This window comes from Panthera pardus, unplaced genomic scaffold, assembly GCF_024362965.1.
Source record: "Panthera pardus isolate Hobbes unplaced genomic scaffold, ASM2436296v1 HiC_scaffold_6, whole genome shotgun sequence".
Taxonomy (NCBI): Eukaryota; Metazoa; Chordata; class Mammalia; order Carnivora; family Felidae; genus Panthera; species Panthera pardus.
Genome location: NW_026526991.1, coordinates 7679749 through 7700465, shown reverse-complemented (window position 1 = coordinate 7700465; position 20717 = coordinate 7679749). Strand labels below are relative to the sequence as shown.

The window sequence follows — 20717 nt, the reverse complement described above, 5'->3', positions numbered from 1 at the left end:
GGCTCCCTGAAGTCCCGTCTGGCACTCGCTCCACACCGGCTACCCCCCTCCACGCAGCAAACTCCTTCCGTCTCCTGCGGCCGCTTTCTGTGTGCGTGGTGCTCAGAGGGAGTGCTAGGACCCTGGCTGCGGGAGACAGAAGCTGCAGGGGGAGAAGACGGTTTCAGGCAAAGGCCACGACGAGAGCCAGGAGCGGAGCGGAAGCTGGGACCACGTGCACTGACTGACGGAAAGCAAAGGGTCCGCCTGGGCCGGCCTGGAGCTGCTGGAGGAGGGGGGCTGGTTCATCCTGTGAAGGGTCTGGAAGCCGCGCCTGGACATCCAGCTGCTGTTCCCGGCAGAACATCGCGGCAGCAGGGACGAAGGGCAAATCCGGTTGAGCGACTCAAGGCGGAGAGGCCGGGCCTCCCCCGAGACCACCTGTACTCGACTGACAAGGGTCAACACGGCACGCGTCCTGCACAGCCCTGGGCCAGCGGATCTCAAAAGGTCACGTCCACAGTGACCGCACAGGAAAACCCCGGCACCCCCAGGGCAGTGAGCCCCTGCGCGACGGTGGGCTCACTCACGGGGCGGTCCAGGGCTCCTAGATCAGCCTGTCAGAGAATCACAATTCGGGGTCAGAAACTGACCGAACCTAACGGAGGAGAACAACTGCGTGTGAAAACCGCCCAGCGGCCGGTGGCATCAGCACATCTGCAGCGTCAAGTCCAGCGAGCGCGGCGGCTTACGGCTCAGGGGACGATTCCTGGTGGAGGACAAAGCGGGCCCTGCTCTGACACGGCGGGCAACGGGGACGTGTGCTGAGCATCAGCGGGGCTCCAGAGAAACCCGGAAAGTACTGACACAGTAACCACGTCAGGAAGGAACCACACCCGGGGGAGACGTAGGTGTGTACGTGTGAGGGCGTGTGTGCGGGTACACGCATGTATCTTTAATTTCAGATAGCCCAGATAGCCTGTGTAAGGCAGGATTTCTCACCACCACCAGTGACCCCAGCCGCACAGGCAGCCCGGGGCTCGGGACCGGGTCTCGATCTGATGTGGCCCCGCGCTGAGCTCAGCTGGCATAGAGCTGCCCGGGGAGATACCGGCGGCCCAGTGAAATCTGAATTTCAGTGGGTGTCGTGCTTATGCTAAAAAAGGTATTATTTATGTGAAATTCAAATTTACCCGGGCGCTTACTTTCACGTGCTCAATCTGGCACTGCTGAGACCAGGTAGGAGGAAGGATTTATCTGTTTTTCACCAAAGGAAAGAAGGCATGGTCTGGATCAGAATGCCGAGAGCGGGGCCATTTCTGGTGGCTGGCTCTGGCCTTCCCGAGCAGCCTGGAGACAGGCCTAACGCCAAAGATGGAAATCTCTGGCCCGACATCTGCCGAAGATCTTGGCTCAGACTGGCTGAATGACGACCAGATTTCTCTCCTCCTTCTGGCCCACTGGGGCCTCTTGGGTTTATTGTCTCTGGAAACAATTTCGGAGCAGAGCCGAGCAGACCCAGGGCCCCGGGGACAGCAAGGAGTTCTGGGCCGTCAGGAGGGCAGATGACAGTCCCGGCTCTGTCCTAAGGCCAGCTCATCACCAGGAACGATCCCCTGGCTTCCCTTTCTGTGCCCATTTTGCACCCCACGGGACACTAATCTATGAAGCAATTCTCTAGGATCTGATTTTAAGTCTTCTGAAAAAAACAAACACGGACATACCCAGAACCTGCTAATGCTGTGTATCTCGAAATATTCCTTTTGTAATAATGACATAGGCTCTCCCTTAGATTTTTAAACAAAAGATGTGGCAAGGATTTCATTTATATCATCTTATGACAGGGGCACCTGGGTGGCTCAGTCGGTTAAGCGGCCGACTTTGGCTCAGGTCATGATCTCACAGTTTGTGGTTCCAGCCTCTTGTCAGGCTCTGTGCTGACAGCTCGGAGCCTGCTTCGGATTCTGTGTCTCCCTCTCCCTCTCTCTCTCTCTCTCTCTGCTGCTTACCCGCTTGTGTTCTCTCACTCAGAAGTGAATAAACATTAAAAACAACTTATATCATCTTACAACACAAAGATGCATGACAACAAAGCCCGCGGTGCGGCTGCCCCCAGGTTTCGGCCACAGGGCTCTGAATGCAGCCTTTGGAAGGGCGCAGAGGCCGAACTTGGGGTTCACTGGAGATCGTGGGCTCTCGCAAGTTGCCATCAGAGGTAATGGACATAAGGACAATAAACGCACAAGGCACATCATCTGAATATGCCGCAAAAATGTGACATTTCTTTCAAACACACGTACATGCTAGGTGTGAGGTGGGGCAAAAATCCCCGAAGGTGCTTCGCGTGCTGAGATTCTCGCTGCACAAGTGTTAACCTCTGTTCGTTATTACAGCAGCAAGTTTCTAAATAATTGGCGTGAACTTATGCTTTTACGTACAAACATCACGTGGTAAGCAGGGAACAGACACGCTGAGGGCACGTGCTCCTGCCCGTGGGCACGTCTGTGCTGGTGCACGCGCGTCTCTGTCCACCATGGCACTGGGCTCTCCGCTTCCCTCTGCCCCTGACTTTTGTCACAGCACATGACTTGGTTCGGCCAACGAGACACAGCACAGCTGTAGGAACCACTTACTGCCGGAAGCGTTAAGCACCTGTGAGTCCTCCCCAGAATGCTTTTCCTTCCATCACGGGAACTGGGCGGAACACTCCTGATGGCAGCTGAGCCTCAGCCTGAGTGCCAGAGTGAAAATAACGCGGGACCTCCGGCCAAGCCACAAGGGATGCGCTCACTGTTTAGGCTGCTGAGATGTACAGGCTGTTTGTTCACAAGGTATCGGTGAGCCTGTCGTGACCGTAACGGTGACATTCGGCTTCCGCCCAACCCGGATTTTTAGAGGCTTGGCCAATGTGCGTTCTCGATGCACCTCTGGAGCCAGGCCGTGCACTCGTACACCGTGTGTGAGAGTTCACATCTAATCGTCCCGGAGAAGCAGAGGGCACGGTGGTTCTTTTTCTCCTGAGGTGCCATAACCCTCTCCTTTGTCCAGAGACTTCTCGCACTGACCACCTGCCCCTCCCCACAGGCTGGGGTTGGACGATGATTTACCCACTTACAGGGGATCTGAGTTCTACTTCTGCTGCAAGAGTAGCTTGTGTGTGCTTTTATTTGCTGCGCGTGTTGATTTGCACGGTTTCTCAGAGGTAGCGCAAAACAGCGCAGGCAGGTGGCCTTCTGGAATTCCCCATTCACTCCTGACAGATATTCTGGCTGGATGAAGACTCTAGAGTTACATTCTTGAAGCACGTTGAGGCTATCTTCTCATATCTTTGTTGAGAAGTCAGTTTTCAAATAGCCGTTCTTAGAAAATAACTTTTCTCCAGATACAACTTTGTCTTTAGTTTCATTAAACTTCATGAGGATGCAGTTTTCCCGTTAGTAATTCTCCTCTGGATCCACTGGTCTCTTAAGTCTGTGAACTGGTGCATTTCGGTACTTTTGGAAAATATCTCAACTTACCATCTCTTCAAAGTCTTACTCATTCTCTCTCTTCTCCCCCTGTGTCTCCAAACAAATGTACATCAGGCTTCCTGCCCACACCCTCTACATCTCCTGCCTTCTGTGATTTCCATATTCTTACCCTCCGGGTTTTATTATGGCTATTTCCTTCCAACCACCTTCCAGTTCACTAATGTTCTCTTTATCTGTTTCTAACCACTAAGCTTTTAATTTGATTATCACATTTGCAATTCCAGAAATCCTATTTGGTCATTTTTCAAGTCTCTCGGACAAAATTATACAGTTTCCTATTCCCCTGCAGACACTTTCAAGCTTTCAAGCTTACTTGATTTTATTTCTTTGTACAGAGTAAGGATAACGGTTTCATGGTATATGCCTAAGAATTACAAAAGCACAACCTTTTTTGTGGACCAGTTTCTGTTACCTGTTGTTTCTACTTGGACTTACTTAAGGAGTTTCGAATAGGTGATAAGCTTTGATTGGACGCACATCATATTATTTGAAAGAATTCAGTTCTGGGACCTTGCTCCAGGAAAGAGTTTGCCTCGCTTCTCTTAGGCACTGTGAGTCCTCCATAGAGAAGTACCGTGATTGAGGTTCAAACAACCCTGGTCCTCCCAGGTGACGTGAACCAAGATTACGAGACTGTATGAGAACCGATTCCAATTTTCCCCTCATGGCCCCTCTGCTTGGTCCCAGAACAGTTACAGGCATTTCTCATATTCTCTGTCCTGGGTAGCTAGGGTTTGGGTTGAACTCACTCACTGTAGGAGATATCAAAGGAACAACTCCAGCCGGGACTATTTTTCCAGATTAGCAGATGCCCCCAGAATAACAGCAGCCTTCAGTGCTGGGCTCATCTCTCCGGGCTCCAGAATTCTCTTAGAATGTAGCCAGCAAGTTTTGTCTTTTTGTTGGCAGTTCAATGCTTTTGAGAAACGTTTCCTTTATGTTCTTTCTCTTTCTTTCTTTCTTTCTTTCTTTCTTTCTTTCTTTCTTTCTTCTTTCTTTCTTTCTCTTTCCTTCCTTCTTTTCTTTCTTGTTTCCCCGTTTGTTTGCTAGCTTTAAAACAAATCCTCTCCAGTTTGTGCAGTGGGCAGCTTGGCTGAAATCGTCTGGCCCACCGCCACCGGGTGAATGTGAATTTTCCAGTTTTATCCGTGTAATTAACTTCACCTTCTTAATCAACCAGCCCATGTAGGTGTGCTCCTTCACCAAAGTGCCAAAAAGTTCTGAAATAAACACCGTCCTTTCCCCAAAATGCAGAAATGAGGCATTAGCTTTTTTTTTTAAAGCAATTTTGCCTTCCTAACACATCCTGCCCTTCATAAAATCTTTACAGTCCCTGCAAAAGTTCCAAGTCCACAATTTCTCTCTCTAAGAGGTGAGCAATGAAACGGGGGGAGGGTGACCTTCACGCAGCTGAGGCTGGCAGGTTCTCCTCCCGAGCAGTTGTGAGGGTCCTGGTGCCCACCGGCCAGAGGGCCCGACCTCTGCCAACCATGTGCACTTCCTGCTTGGAAAGCCTGGGTATCTACAGGTCATCTGGGGATTTCAGGTTTCATCAGAGCAACAGTTGCAGATAGGCTACAGGGTGTTACCTACTATGTAAACAAATCTTCTCTGTCATGAAGAACTGATCCTTTAAACAAAAAAACCGCTGGATCAAGTGCCCTCCTCGGAAATTATGCTGAAAAATGTGATTAATGAAAAAGTACACCTTTGGTTGGGATTCCTTTGGTCACCGTTGCTGCTCTCTCAAACAATCTTCCAGAAAATCTGCAACGGGCCTCTTTCTAAACCACAGCGACGGAGAAAAATCAATCCGAGTGTCTCCCCAAACTGCAGCACGGGAACAGATGAACACTAAATACAACCTTCCAACTTCCAGGAAAGCATAAAATACGCTTCCGAGGGACACAAGAAGAGAAGAAGCTGCTAAGGATGTGCAATTCACATCCACTGCAAATCCTGTTTCCAAGAACGTAAGGAGACTGGGGGCAGCCGGGAAGTTGCTGGTGGGGAAAACCCAGCCACCTCGCAGAGATCTCGTCACACGGTTAAGAGTGAGTGCAGTTACGGAAGCAGGAAACAGTATTTTGAACAGACAGGTTGGAAAGCAGCTAAATATACTGAATCAATAAAGTATCATTGGAAGAACCGTGAAAAACTTCATCGTATGGAAATCGGGTAATAACCATTAGATCCATCGTCAAAAATCAGATTCAACCAAGGAACAGAATGGAGTTTGTAACTTGTATGACCCCATTTTATAATGTCATCCAACAGTTCCCCAAACCGAGTGCCTTTCCGGGGGCGATGGCTGGAACGCCCACCACCCCATCACATCCTAAGCACAGTACGATCTCTCGACACATTCGGTGAAGTCACCTGCAAAGCTCACGTGAGGCTCTTCATGAAAGAGCCTTTCTCTTCTCTGTACCTCACCGCTGACCGGCTGGCGTCACAAATCCACGCCCGGTTCTGCTCGGTATCACTTCATTAATGCTCTGTTCGTTAATGTAACAAGCTGTCAGGAGAATATGCCCGGGATGGGCAGGCATTATCTCCCAACTTTCATTTCATTAAACTCTGCTGCTGCAGTATCACAGGCAGTTCCCCTATGATGTATAGGGGAAATTATTTAAAGAATGAACGTAAAAAGTATTTCAAAGCCCCCACTTAAATATGAAAACATAATCTAAAACGGCCGAGCACACACTGTAATTTTTCCATAATATTAAAGATGTTCCTTCCAGACTCGGTAATTAATTGGATTCCATGGAGAAATTATGCCAGCATCCTTGGTAGCAAAATGATGCACAAAGGCAGGGAACAGAGTGCCAAAGGACAGCCATAAACAACCATGCTGTCGCCCAGATTATGACAATCATCGGGCTTAATAAGGAGTGAGATCTGCCCGCTTCTGGTACGCGCTCATTATTCCCTGCAAAGTGCCTGCACTGAATTCTGATTACGTCGCCTTAATCATGGGAAGGGAGAGGCTCTGGCCCAGAAGAATGCCCAGCCCTGCCCTGGGGGAGCCGGGCCCCACGGGCTGAGTGAGGACAGCATCACCCGGGCCGGGGGGCCAAGCCCGAGCCCCAAGACTCGCGCCCACCTCCCCCCGCCCCCGCCCCACCCCGCATGGCCCTCAGGGAGGTGGGTGCTCAGGAAGTGGGCTTACCGTCAATCCGGCTCACCAGCTCTTCCAACATTTTCACCTTCATTTGAATCCCAGGCTGGGCAAAGGTATAGTTGTCCTACGGGGAAAATAACAGCGGCTGTCATATGGGTAGAAAATAAAACACACGTTCCGAGGGGGAAAAGGCAGTGGAGCAAAGGTGAACACTTTCACAGCAGAACGAGTTCCCCAACTAGACTCATGTGTTACACACCAGACCGCGTCACAAGGCCAACACACAGCGCAATCCGGTTCGAGGTGGGGTCCAGCCCCTTCCTGACATCAGAGGGTGGGCACACCCATCTCAGGGGTATTCACTGGAGCATCTCTTTATGTAAACGCAGATGTTTACATTTAAAGTGAACAAACGGGGTGGGGGGGGGCGGGGAGGGGTGCGCCTGGGTGGCTCAGTCTAACTTAAGCGGACGACTTCGGCTCAGGTCATGATCTCGCGGTTTGTGGGTTCGAGCCCCGTGTCAGGCTCTGTGCTGACAGCTCGGAGCTTGAAGCCTGCTTCGGATTCTGTGTCTCCCCCCCTCTCTACCCCTCCCCTGCTCAAGCTCTGTCTTTCTGTCTGTCTCTCTCAAAAATAAGTAAACATTAAACAAAACCCACAGTGAACAAACAGGCTCCCTGAGAAGTGCATGCTGGGTGCCGCTGCCTGGCTGGCGCACGGGCAGGAGGGACTCGGTGTCGTCGCAGGAGCAGGTGCGGAACGGTGGCCGGGCTGGTACCGACGGTGCTGGCGTCATGCCCACAGTCCAAGGGCCAATGACACGGCCACTGCAAGAGGAGAGTGTGAGTGCGAGACCATTCTTAGTGAAGCCGGGTGAAGAAGGTGAAGGCATCGAGTGGGACAAGTCCTCGGTCAGACGGATCTGGAAAGGGAGCCCTGCTCTACTACTCAGGAGCTGTGCGGCCTTGGCAAGCGACATCCCCTCTCCGGGCTCGTTTTGTCATCCATACCGTGAGAATAATGCTGCCTTCTAGGCCTTCCTGATCAGGAAACCAGGTCAGGGGAAAAGGCTGGCGGGTCCAAGGCACCAGAGGCGCGAGAAACAAGGACGGGGCCCCAGCCAGCCTCCGGTCACCCTCCGAAGAGCCACTGGGCTCCCACAGGCACAAGCGTTCACACGGGGACACACAGGCAAGGCAGAGACAACCCCAAAGAGGTCCATGTCCAGAGCCGGCCAAAGGGCACGGAGGTGTGGATCCACTGACCATGAGGAGTTATCCCACTGTGGTCATGGGGTCCTGACAAGTAGAAGGGGAGGAGGAGAGTTTGTGTGAGCACAAGAAAGACTCGACCCGCCATGGCAGCTCTGAAGATGGAGAAAGGGGCCAGAGCCAAGGGTGCCGGCTGGGAAAAGCCAAGGTTATGAGTTCTCCCTGGAGCCTCTGGGAAGGATGCAGCCCGGCCCACACCTTGGTTTAGCCCCAAGAGACACACATCAGAACCCTGGCCTCCAGAACCACGAGATAATAAATAACCTGTGTTGTTTTTAAGCCACTAAACCTGTGGTGATTTGTTACAGCAGCAACAGGAAATGGATACGGGAGGTTTGGACGATGTTTTTTACTGGGGCCCCAGGGACCCACTGAAATAAAAGGATGAAGGGCGCCTCGGGGCTCGGTTGGTTAAGCGTCTGACTCTTGATATGGGCTGAAGTCATGATCCCAGGGTCGTGAGTTCAAGCCCCACACTGGGCTCTGCACTGAGCGTGGAGCCTGCTTAGGACTCTCTTCCTCTCCCTCTGCCCCTCTCCCCTGCTCACGCTCTCTCTCTCTCTCTCTCTCTCTCTCTAAAAAAAAAAAAAGTGCCTACAAGGCAGTGAGGGTTTTTTCCCCACGAACATGGAAAATGGACAGAGTCGGCCCTGATCGCTCACCAGGCGATGTCCCCCAAGTGGATTTCGAGTGACAGGCTCCAGGCTCCAAGCCGGGGCATCTCTGCGAGGGCAAGACCAGGAAGAGTTGCGTGCACCGACCTAACCCAGAGCAACACCGAGGCACAAAACACGGGCGCTCCCGAGGGGGCCCCTCGGGTGCCTGGCATGACCGTCTCCAAGATCTGGTGACAGGCCTGTGTGTCCTGCTAAACCCTGAGCTCTGGAGAAGTGAGGCCTGTCAGGGACTCCCGTTTAATGGGCAGGACTCCTGGGCCTGAAGGAGCCGTGCACGTCCCGACGCAGCAACACCCATTAAGGACAGAGCGTAACAGGGAAAAGAAATTTGGGGCTTGGACTTGAGCTTTTGCAAAGGGTAGCCTTCGAGACTTCATTTCTCCCTGGAAACTGGATAACAGAAGGAGATTTATATTCAAACTTGGAGCGCACTGCCTGGTTGGAAGTCTATAGGCTGTCATCCGACTGCCCAGCAGAACTTCTGATGAGCCGGTGCCAACAGCAGACCTGGGTATGGTTCAGGATGAGGAAGAAACTGCAGAGTGACTCTGACGCCTTGCGGATCATTTCATTAACGCTCAGTTCTGGCAAATTCCAGAGTCATCAAGGGCACATTCCAACACCCTCCCCCAGGGGTCCCAGGAGAACAGTCGAAGGTGCAGGAGCTTCACTTCGAGCTGGCGCGTCCTCACGGGCCGGGCCGTGGACTTCCTCCCCTCCTCCGGGGAATTCAGCCGCAGCCACTCCTGCACGGTCTCTATCCCCAGAACGCTCGCTGCAAAGAGGCAACTTCTCAACTGCTAAGCCCGGCAGCCAAGCCCAGCAGAATAGACAGGCTGTGGGCTCAGCCCTCCTTCCACCGCTCAGAGCCAGCTAATCCCCCAGGAAGGCTGCTCCCCAGGAAAGCTCTCCACTCGGCGCCCCAGGGTGGCTCTACCGCGTGGGCGGTCGGCTCCGACGGGGTGGGTAAGCCTGAGTAAGCCTGGGATTCAGTCGGCCAGTTTATTTGGCTCTCACACTGAGATAGGATTTCAAGATTCTCATTTAGAAGAAATAAAAGGTATTCCTCAGTCTCCATCTGCCACTATTTTGTTTTATTTCTCAATTTGTTCAAAACCCAGGTAGGGAAGATAGGTTTTCTTGGAAATCCAAACAACGTGAAAAGAAGAACGGCTGAGAGCCTTTAAAATTAAAAAAAAAAAAAAAAAAAAATCTGTATTTTAAAAGGACCAGAAAAGACTGATGGGGCAGGGGCTTGGCATTCTGGATCTGAGTCACAGGCAGAGAAGACCGGCCTTCAGACAGGCTCTGACCCTGATGACAAGATGGAGCTCGGAGGGCAGCGCCCAGCGAGGAGACCACATGGGTCAGCGGAGGGGGCCCAGGCTGTGGATGGCCCCACTCAGCAGCCAGGCAGCCTTTGAAGGCTTGTCCAGGTGTACGGGGAGAGGAATATTCTGCGACCCTAGTAACAGCCCCTCTGGGAGGCACGTGGCACTCATGCCCTCCCGGGGGGGTGCCCACGGCCCAAGACCCCACAGGAAAAGAGCCTCTGATCAGACCCCGGGTTCTGCCTGCTCAAGGCCAGGACACCACCCCCAGCACCCGGTCCAAACACACACCTGCACACGCACTTTGTGCAGAACACATCTGCTAAGTGACGCGGTGAACGGGCACACGAGATGCTACACATTGATAGAAACGTGAACAGCAATAATATCACTCCCTTCACAAAAAGCAAACATTCATACCCTTCCAAACTGAGATCTGATTCTATGTCTTTCAAAAAGAATACAATACACAAAACTTACTGGCGGGAGGAAGAAAGGTCTGAGGAATACAGTGACCTCTTGGGGAATGTTTACAGGGGGAAAAGTATGCGTTCGCAAGAAACCATCAAAGCAGGCGCACACGGGGGGGGCCTCGCATCTGCTGCTACCTTCCACCTCACACTCTGGCAATAACAAATAGCACTTCCTGTGCTCTTCAGGAGAAAAGGAGAATAGCATGTTTTGAAGGAGCACTTCAGGGAAGAGCTGAAAATTAAATTCACAGGGGCTCAGCTGGAAGGACCAACAGCACCCACCTACTGAGGCACGCAGCTCCAGGGGCGCTAGGAACCCCGCCTGCACCTGACAGGGGCTGTGCCCTGGACCAGCCCCGCCTCCTGGCCTGCCTCCAGGCCCGCCTCCTGAGCCCCGCCTCCTGGCCCATCTCCAGAGCCCCGCCTCCAGAGCCCCGCCTCCAGAACCCCACCTCCTGGCCGCCTCCAGAGCCCCGCCTCCAGAGCCCCGCCTCCAGAGTCCCTCCTCCTGGTCCGCCTCCAGAACCCCGCCTCCTGGCCCGCCTCCAGAGCCCCGCCTCCAGGTCCGCCTCCCAGAACTTGGCTTCCCTCTTACTCTGAAACCATGTCACCCTCCTCACCCCCCTGGACCTGCCCCCAAACAACTCGGCAAGCCCTTTCCCCAAACACCCGCCTGAAAGACTTCTGTGACCTTCACCTCTTACTGGCGCCCCCAGGCCATCTGGCACAGCCTCGGACAAAGTGTCCCACGGGGGCCCTGGCAGCACACAGGTGAGACAGCAAATGTGGCAGCCACAGCCACGCTCGGCGCTCGCCCATCGGGACGTCACCCCGGTTACCGCAAGGATGCAGCATCCGATACACGGCCCCACGGTGTCGGACTGTAGGCGCCTTCATTGCCCCAGGAACCACTTACTGCATCCTGCCGTGGGCCAGGCGACACGCCGAGTCCCGGCACAGATGGGACTGCAGTCCTCAGACAGGCTTGTGTGCAAGGCCAGCCTTCCCTCCCTCGGCTGGTGCCTGAGTGTTTCGGGAGTGTTCCCATCATTCCCTAACAAGGAAGAAACGCCCAGGGTGCCTCAACTGGCAGTGTAGCTTATGCTGAACTGCGTTCCTTCCAGAGTCTGGAATTCTGAAAAATGCCAGGCAGAGGGTGTGCAGGTGACGAGCTCTCAAGAGAAGCCTGCACGGAGTCTCTGACAAGCTCCCTGGAGGACATTTCACACCTGCCGCCAGGACTCGCCGCCGGGGGCGTTAACCTCCACCAGGGCAGGCCACGAGGAAGCTTACCCCTGTTGCCTCCGTGCCCCCCCCCCCACCCCCCGCTTGGCTGGCTCTGCTCTACATGCTGGCCCTGGAAGGAAGCCGGGCCCTGAGTCCTATGTACTGAGTCCCGGGAGGCAGTGAACCTCCGGGTGGTCTTTGGGGAGACACAGTCGGGGAGAAAAACAGGGCCCTTCTGTTCACAGAGAGAGAAGAGTCAAGCAAATGATCGTCACAGAGGCCATGCGAGCGCATGTGACGGGCTCACTGTGATCCGGGAAGTCCCTCCTGCCATCACAGCGCAGAACAGGGAGCCTCTCCTGGGGGCCAGGCGGACGGTGAGGCCTGAGCAGAGATGCAGAAAGAAGGGAGCAGGGTGCAGGACGGCCCTGGCAGCAGCCGAGAGCAGGGCACCCTCCCAGGAGGGGACCAAGGAGTCCTCATTATATGACAGCCAGTACAGCTGGAGGGGCAGAGGGGAGGCTGTGGTGAGGCAGGAGACGACCATTCCGAGGCTGGGAGACCACGTGGGAGCAGAGCTGTGGAACAAAGGTAGGGACCCAGACATGGGGAGGACCGCGGTTACCAGATCCGCATTCTGGAAGACGCCTGTGGCTGCGAGGGGCAGAGCGGACGTGGGGGTGTCGGGTGTGAGACCACCGCCCTGATCCAGGCCAAAGGACGACCAGGGCCCCTCACTGGACGCAGGCCCCCCGAAGTATCCAAACTGCTTTCAACGACCCGCACAACTGGTTGGGTTTTTGAACTTGAACGTGGGGCTTTTCATTTATTGCTCTGCGCTCGCTCACTTGATTGGTTCTCGGGTGGCATTCCAGGCAGCTGCACTCATTCTGAATCTTGATTATGTCATCTATCACATTAGCTGTCCCTGCAAGCTTAGAGGCGCTGCTGAAACTTACACCCTCCGTGTCCTCATTACACACTCCGAGAAGAGGGGGGGGAAGGACGAGGGCAAGGACGGAGCGCCCCGGGAGACCACACTCAGGTGGAGGGGCGTCGTCCAGTATGTGAGGCCAACTCCCCCCTTGGTTCCTGCGACCTTAATTCCTCTGGTCTCCGGTTTTCTCATCTACAAATGAGAGAGGAAGGGCCCCTTCATAAGGCGCTAGGGATGTTAAATGAGTCATCACTGTACCTCAAGAACCTGGACCCACCCTTCCACGGTGACACCGGTCACAGGACGGTGGTGAAGATGTGGCTCCCTCCCACAGCCCAGACACGGCGGCCAGTGCTCCCACTGCCAGCCACTCCGAAAACGGGGAAGATGGTAAATGCCCGCCTTCAGCCACTGGCTGGCATTCTGCCAAAACCACGGAGCCAGTAAAAAGGGCAGCGGTCGTCAAGGGTCTGAGAGGAAGAGAGGGTGAAGGGCTGGAGCACAGGGGATTTTTAAGGCACAGAAACCACTCTATGTGATACTGTAATGGTGGACACGTGCCATTAGACATTCATCCAAACCCACAGAATGTCCACCACCAAGAGAGAACCCTGACGTAAACTCTGGACTTTAGCTAATAATGATAAAGCAGCACTGGCTTATCAGCTGTACCAAGCACATCACCCTAATGCAAGACGTTAATACTAGGAGAAGCCGTGTCTGTCAGGAGGTGGTGAGTGCACAGGAACGGTACTTTCTGCTCGGTATTTCTGTACACCTGAAACTGCTCTAAAACATAAAGTCCGTTAACTTTTTTTTAAGTCTACAAATTTTTAAAAATGCTCAATTCATCCAGAAGAAGGTAGAAAAAAGGAGGAAGTAAGAAAAATGAATACAAAATAAAGAGCAGAATAGCAGCCTACACACCAGCCATACAGATAATTACACTGGAAACATCCTATGAACGTATGTAAACACACTTAAAAAGAGGAAGCAAATCCAACTGTAAGTAATGAACAAGAAATGCACTCTAACCAAGAAGATGCCGGTAGATCACAAGCAAAAGGGTAAGAAAGACGCACCAAGACTAAGACGAAGGATGGCAGAATGGCTGTATTAATATCAGAGGGACTGGGCTCCAGCACAGGGAGCACAACCAGAAACAATGAGGAGAATTTCATATCAATAAACAAAAATAGGGGCACCTGCGTGGCTCAGTCAGTTAAGTGTCTGACTTCAGCTCAGGTCATGATCTCACGGTTCATGAGTTCAAGTCCTGCATCAGGCTCTCTGCTGTCAGCGTGGAGCCCGCTTGGGATCCTCTGTCCCCCCGTCTGCCCCACCCCGACCCGTGGATGCGTGCATACGCGTGCACTCTCTCTCTCAAAGATAAATAAAAACATTTTTAAAAAAATAATAAACAGGGTGCCTGGTGGTTCATTTCATTAAGCATCCGACATCAGCCTAGGTCATGATCTCGCTGTTCCCGAGATTGAGCCCCACATCGCGTTCTGTGCTGAGAGTTCAGAGCCTGGAGCCTGTTTCAGATTCTGTCTCTCTCTCTCTCTCTCTCTCTCTCTCTCTCTCTCTCTGCCATTCACCCACTCACACTCTGTCTCTCTCTCTCAAAAATAAATAAACATTTAAAAAAAAGGTTAAGCAATAAACAAAAATAATAAATACAAATTCATCAAGAAAACCTAAAGCCTAATCCTACGTGTGCGTATCTAATAAATGACATTCAAATAATGTGAAGCAAAACTGAAAAAACTAAAGAAGAGACAAATCAATCGTTGTAGTTGGAAATTTCAAAAGTCTTCACTCAGTAGTGGATAGGAAAAGTAAACAGAAAATCAGTAAAAGCAGAGAAGACTAGACTAACTATCAACCAACCTGACCCAACTGACATTTACGGAAACTCCCCCCAACAAAGCACAGCACAAGTTCTTTCCAAGGACACATGAAACGTTAACCAAGGCATACCATGTGGCAGATCCCAAAACAAGTAGCAGTAAAGTTAATTATCAACGCTAGGAATGAAAGATAGCACCATAATTCCCCTAGACATTAAAAGAATTAAGAAGTATAGGGGCACCTGGGTGGCTCAGTCAGTTGGGCATCCGATGTCGGCATGTCCGACGTCGGCTCAGGTCATAACCTCACATCATGACCCCAATGTGAGTTTGAGCCCCACGTCGGACTCTGTGCTGACAGTTCAGAGCCTGGAGCCTGCTTCGGATTCTGTGTCTCCCTCTCTGTGCCCCTCCCCTGCTTGTGCTCTGTCTCTCTCTCTCTCTCAAAAATAAAAACATGTTTAAAAAATTAAAAAAAAAAAAGAATTAAGGACAATTTCTTTAAAATGACCACATTCCTTAAAAGACACAAATTTTCAAAATTGACAAGAAAATAACTAGAAAATCTTGAGCCCTACCTAAAGCAGAAATTGAATTTATAGTTAAAACTTGCCCACAAAGAAAGTTCCAGGCCAAGATGGCTTCACTGTTGAATTCTATAAAATATTTAAAAGAGAAATAATAGCAAACTTACACAAACTCTTTCAGAAATTATAGAAACACTTCATGAGGCCACCATTTCCCTAATGCTAAAAAAGAAAAAGATGGGGAGCCTGGGTGTCTCAGTAGGTCATGACGTGTAGTTCGTGAGTTCGAGCCCCACGTGGGCTCACTGCTGTCAAGCGCAAAAGCCTGCTTCGGATCCTCTGTCTCCCCTCTCTTTCCGCCCTCCCCCCACTCATACTCTCTCTCTGTCTCTCTCTCTGTCTCTCTTTCTCTCTCAAAAATAAATAAAACATTTAAGGGGCTCCTGGGTGGCTCAGTCGGTTGAGCGACTGACTTCGACTCAGGTCATGATCTTGCAGTTGTGGGTTCAAGCCCGCATTGGGGTCTATGTTGACAGCTAGGAGCCTGGAGCCTGGAGCCTGCTTTGGATTCTGTGTCTCCCTCTCTCTCTGCCCCTCCCCAACTTGTGCTCTCTCTCTCGCTCGCTCTCTCTCTCTCTCTCAAAAATAAATAAACATTAAAAAAGTTTTTTTAAATAAATAAAACATTTTTTAAAAATAAAATTTATTTTTAAATAAAACATTTTAAAAAATTAAAGGAAAAAAAGGAGGGGGTGCCCAGGTGACTCAGTCGGTAAGTGTCCAACTTCAGCTCGGGTCACGACCTCACGGTTCGTGGACTCAAGCCCCGCGTCGGGCTTTGTGCTGACAGCTCGGACGGAGCCTGGAGCCCACTTTGGAATCTGTGTCTCCCTCTCTCTCTGACCCTCCCCTGCTCACACTCTGTCTCTCTCTCTCAAAAATAAATAAACATTAAAAAATTTTTAATTAAAAAATAAAATTTAATTAGAAAAAAGAAAAAGACATTAGAAGGGAAGAAAGTAGAAAACGATATTCCTTGTGAAAAGGGATGTAAAAATCTTTAAATATATATTACCAAAGAAGATCCAGAGACATAGAGAAAAGCTAATATGACAAAGGGGGGTTTGTCTCAGGAACACAGGTCGGCTTAATAATTAAAAAATAATTAGGGCCCTTTACGACATTAACAGAATAAACAAAAAAATTACATGATCATCTCAACAGAAGAAAAAGCACTTGACAAAATACCAATTCATAATTTAAAAGACTCAGCAGAGCAAACTATAATCTGTTGTCCTCATCTTCTTCTATCAGATTTTAAGAATTCTGTCCTCAACCTCTTATTCCATTATTTACCAGTATTCCTCAAATAAACCAGGGTGCTTATTAAAAATATAGACTCCTTGTCTGTGGAATTTGCACTGTCAGCAACCACCCAAAAAAGGGCATCCACAAAAAGCCAACAGCTACCATCAGACTTAATGCTGAGAGCCTGAATGTTTCACCCTCCCCACCAGTATCTGGGAGGACGTAAAAAAGTTTGCTCTCATCACTTGAGGACCTTGACAATGCAATAAGGCAAGAAAGGGAAAAAAAGAAAACCCATGTATGTTATATAGAAAGAAGTAAAACTCTCTTTATTTGCAGATGACATGGTTGTGAACAGAGAAACTCCTAAGGCATCTACCAAAAAAGCTCCTAGAATGACTAAGTGAATTTAGCAAGATCACCAGAAAGGTGTGGCACATTACATTTTCCAAAAGTGACCATGACAGTGTCTCCTATCCCACATGCTCTTTTATTATGTGATCATGCCACCCCTGTATCAAGCCTCCCCCTCTCCCCCCTGCCAAGCCCAGGTACCAGATACTCACACGTAAATGGGTGAGACTTTGGGTGATTCCAGCCCCCAGGGATCAACTTGTGCCGACTTTCAAGTCTTCCCACCCGAGACTCCAGACACTGTGGCACATGGGTAAGCACTACATGCCATGCCCTAACTGAAATCCTGACCAAAAGCATCTTGTGGGCAAAATAAATCAGTTCCTTTAAGTCAAGAAATTTGGAGCAACTTGTTACGCAACAATACTAGCTAGAAAAGGATGTCAGGTTACAAAACCAATTGTATTGGTTTATACTAGCAGCAAAAACTGAAAAACAAAATTGACAAACAAAGCTCTACCACTGAAAGTAGCATCAAAAAAAAAACAAACAAACAAAAAAAAAAAAACCCCAACCTATTTGGAAGCAAATTTAACAAGATACACTGAAAACCACAAAATGTTTGTGAGGATAAATTTTAACATGTCTATCTACGTTAAGAGACTCGATATAGTTAATACTATTAATTCTGGGAAAATTGACATATAGATTCAACATAATCCCATTCAAACCCCAGCTTCTATTGCTTTTTTAAGGCTTTCTTGGTAGGAAGTGGCTACCGGTAAACTTTATATAAAAATGTAAAGGAGCAAAAATATGCGTGACAATTTATTTTAAAAAGAACAAAGTTGGAGGACTTTCTCTACTGGACTTTGAGAAAAGCTATGGTAATTAAGACAGCATGTACTGGCATAAAGATCCATTAACAGAACGGAACAGGAAGAGTGTCCAAAAATACACACACACTTACACAATCATGTGATTTGCAGAAAAAGTACTAAAGCAATCTATTTTGGGGACAAGAAAACTATTTTCAACAAATGTGCTACGTTAACTAGGAAACTAGGATACCCTACATTTTAAAAATAAACTCTGATGCCTTCCTCACACCATACAGAAAAATTAAGTCAAGTTAGATGATAAACCTTGAAGTCAAACCAAAAATTATAAAGCTTCTGGAAGAAAAACCTAGGAGAATACCCTGGCATCCTGGGAGTAGGGAAGGATTTTTAGTTAGGACACAAAGAAAACAATTACCAAAGAAGAAAAAAATGATAAATTCGACTTCGCCAAAATTACATTTTTCCGATCATGAAAAACCGTTTTCAAAAAAAAAGGAGCGATCTACCACCAACCTGGGGAAAATACGTTCCCACTTCCCCCCCCCCACTCTCTATACACACACATACATATCTTTTTTAAAAAGAATTTTTTTTAAGATTTTATTTTTAAGCAATCTCTGCACCCAACGTGAGGCTTGAACCCACGACCCCATGATCAAGAGTCCCACGCTCCCCTGACGGAGCCAGCCAGGCGCCCCGTACACGCACGTAACTTCACAGAAGACCGCCATCCAGCACACGCAGAGAAGCCAGAGAAGGACGGTGCTGCTGAGAAGAGGCGCGGCCCGACCTCGCATGTACCGCTGCTGGGTGTGCGGGACAGCAGGGCCCCCTCCGGGGGTCCTAAGTACACCCCCACAGCATGACCCGCCAAGCCTACCCCTGGGCGCTGACCCAAGAGAAACGGAGCGCACGCCAAGCAGGAAGATGTGCCCATGAATGTTCACAGAAGGTGTACTCGCATCAGCCAAAGGCCGGAAGCAGCCTCGGCCTGCACCGAGAGGCGGACCGACACACAGGCCGGGATCTCTTCGAACGGGGAACCACTACTTGGTAATTAAAAGGGATGAACTATTCATTCAGGCAACAACACAGATTTTACATTTTTCAATGCTATTGTGAATTGAATTTTTTTTTTAATTTTCATTTCTAAATTGTTTGCTGCTCAATGACTCATTCTTAATGAATCTTCTGCTGCAGCCCAGTAACCAACACAGTCTTCTCTGTTTAATAACCCTTTCCAGAATGTTGCCAAGAATTCTCAATTTTATCGGCGAGGGCTCTAAAATCCCATCTCTCAAGATTCTCCCCCACACGGAGCATGATTCATCTAGTGTTGGAGACAGGAACACGTCTACGTGGACCAGGGCCGCCTTCTTCATTCCTCCCTCCACGGGGCTGGGCACGAGGCCCGCCTCTCCGTCCTTCCGCATGACGGCCCTGCCGCTCCTTCCGGGAGAAGATGGAACCAAATCAGGGCCAAGTGGACCGCCTTCCCCTCGGCCACCTTTCCAGGCACCAGACCAGCCCCTCGCTTCTGGGGTTTCCATTGAGCTTAGCTGGGAAAGAACAATGTCCCCAGACCTCTGGCCACCCCGGGCTCTGGCTGTCGAAGCTCATTTCTAAGGATCCTGGGCCACCTTCCAAGCCGGTCGTGGGCCCCTCTCCTTCTTGGAGCATGAAGCTCTCCAAGGGCTCCCCGTACCCGCTCTGTTTTCCCGTGATATGTCTGTCCCTTTTCTCCTCGCTGGTGTTCCCGCCAACAGCTGGCGCACAATGGCTGCATCTGAGGGACAGAATGCGCCGCAGCCCCTGGGGCCGTCACTTTCCCTGACAGGCTTCCCCCGCCTTCTCTCCGACAAGTTCCAGGATAATGCGGTCCCTCTCCCCAGCATCCCCATCACTCCCCCGTGCCACCAACCAGTTCTCAGAATTGAATGATTCTTCCCCAAGGATATGAAATGTAAATGACTAATTATAAAAGGCAACAGTTCCTTTCTACTCAAAAAAGCTGTCCTGTTAAGTAATGAATCCAAGAGTAATAGTGTGACTCCAGGGGAGGCAAACAGGGAAGCCGTAATTCAACAAGCAATAGCTCCCGACAGCCCGGTACTGGTGCTGTTAGTGAGATGGGAACACGGCGGGGGGGGGGGGGGGGGGGGGGGCGCGCCCGGGTGGCTCAGTCCATTAAGCATCTGACTTCGGCTCAGGTCATGATCTCACAGTCTGCAGGTTCAAGCTCTGCATCAGACTCACTGCTGTCCACACAGAGCCCGCTTTGGATCCTCTGTTCCCATCTCTCTCTGCCCCTGCCCTGCTTGCACACACGCTCTCTCTCTCAAAAATAAATAAAACATTTTTTTTAAAAACTTAAAAAAAAAAAAAAGACACACGGGTAAAAGCACAAGGAGAATCCCCCCAAAAGCCGGGAAGGCCTCCCTGGCCGCGTTGCCCCGCCAGCAGCTTCCGCCAGCAGACAGCCACGTCCGGAACCGGCCCCTGGGCACGGACACCGCATCGTGCCGGAAGGCAGTCCCCCGTACAGAGGTTGCCCATCGGCCCAGAGGGGCTCAGACGGACTCCTATGAGCCACACCAAAAACGCCTCCCCCACGCCTGGCCACCGATCTCAAAGACCGCTGGAAACACACTCAGGGGAGCCACTGTAAGGAATAATGGCCCACCAGACTGTTTTCGAAAAGCAGATCTCCCTGGCCGGCCGCCTCACGCGCCCGGGGAACAAGGCCCACCAAGAGCAACAACGCAGAAAGGGGCAGAAAGAAGCCCGGCTGTGGAAGAAGAGAAACTGAGGAGGAGAATGAAATGGAGCGTTTCCCTAAATAGAACATCTGATCTCGAAAAGGCGTTTACAATCACAGCCACTGCACGACTGAGGAAGGACCCCGCGGCGACAGTCCCAGCGCTGAGGACAGTCACCACTGAAGCCGAGAAGATACAGAAGAGGCACGCGGTGGCACCCCCGTCTGCGCCCAGCCTGCCCGGGCCACCCTCCCGCGCTGTGGAAACGTCCCACGGCACGCTCCACCGGGCGGATCCGAGCCACCCGCTTCACCAGCAGACAGAGGATTGCCTCATAACTGCGTCCGCTTCTCGAGACAAAACCATCAATCAGAGTAACCAGCGGGTCACACGAGCCGAAGACATCTGCCCAGATGTGCCGACTGTAAACCCAGCCTTCTTTCCACGTCGCATCTCTTAATGGGGTAACTGTGAAGGTTCCTCCCCGGGCAGGACTGTTCGTGCCCTGCCTGACGGTTAGT

The 20717-nt window shown here is 50.9% G+C and overlaps 1 protein-coding gene across 7 annotated transcripts in view; it reads right to left on the bottom strand.

Moving 5' to 3' along the window:
* Positions 1 to 20717, bottom strand: part of TBC1D22A (TBC1 domain family member 22A) — a 322333-nt gene that overhangs the window by 111990 nt on the left and 189626 nt on the right. For all 7 annotated transcript variants that reach the window (XM_019447231.2, XM_019447233.2, XM_019447237.2 and 4 more), the window contains one exon: positions 6685 to 6760. In XM_019447231.2, the coding sequence (XP_019302776.2) occupies positions 6685 to 6760 (76 nt within the window). The remainder of the gene's footprint in view (positions 1 to 6684; positions 6761 to 20717) is intronic.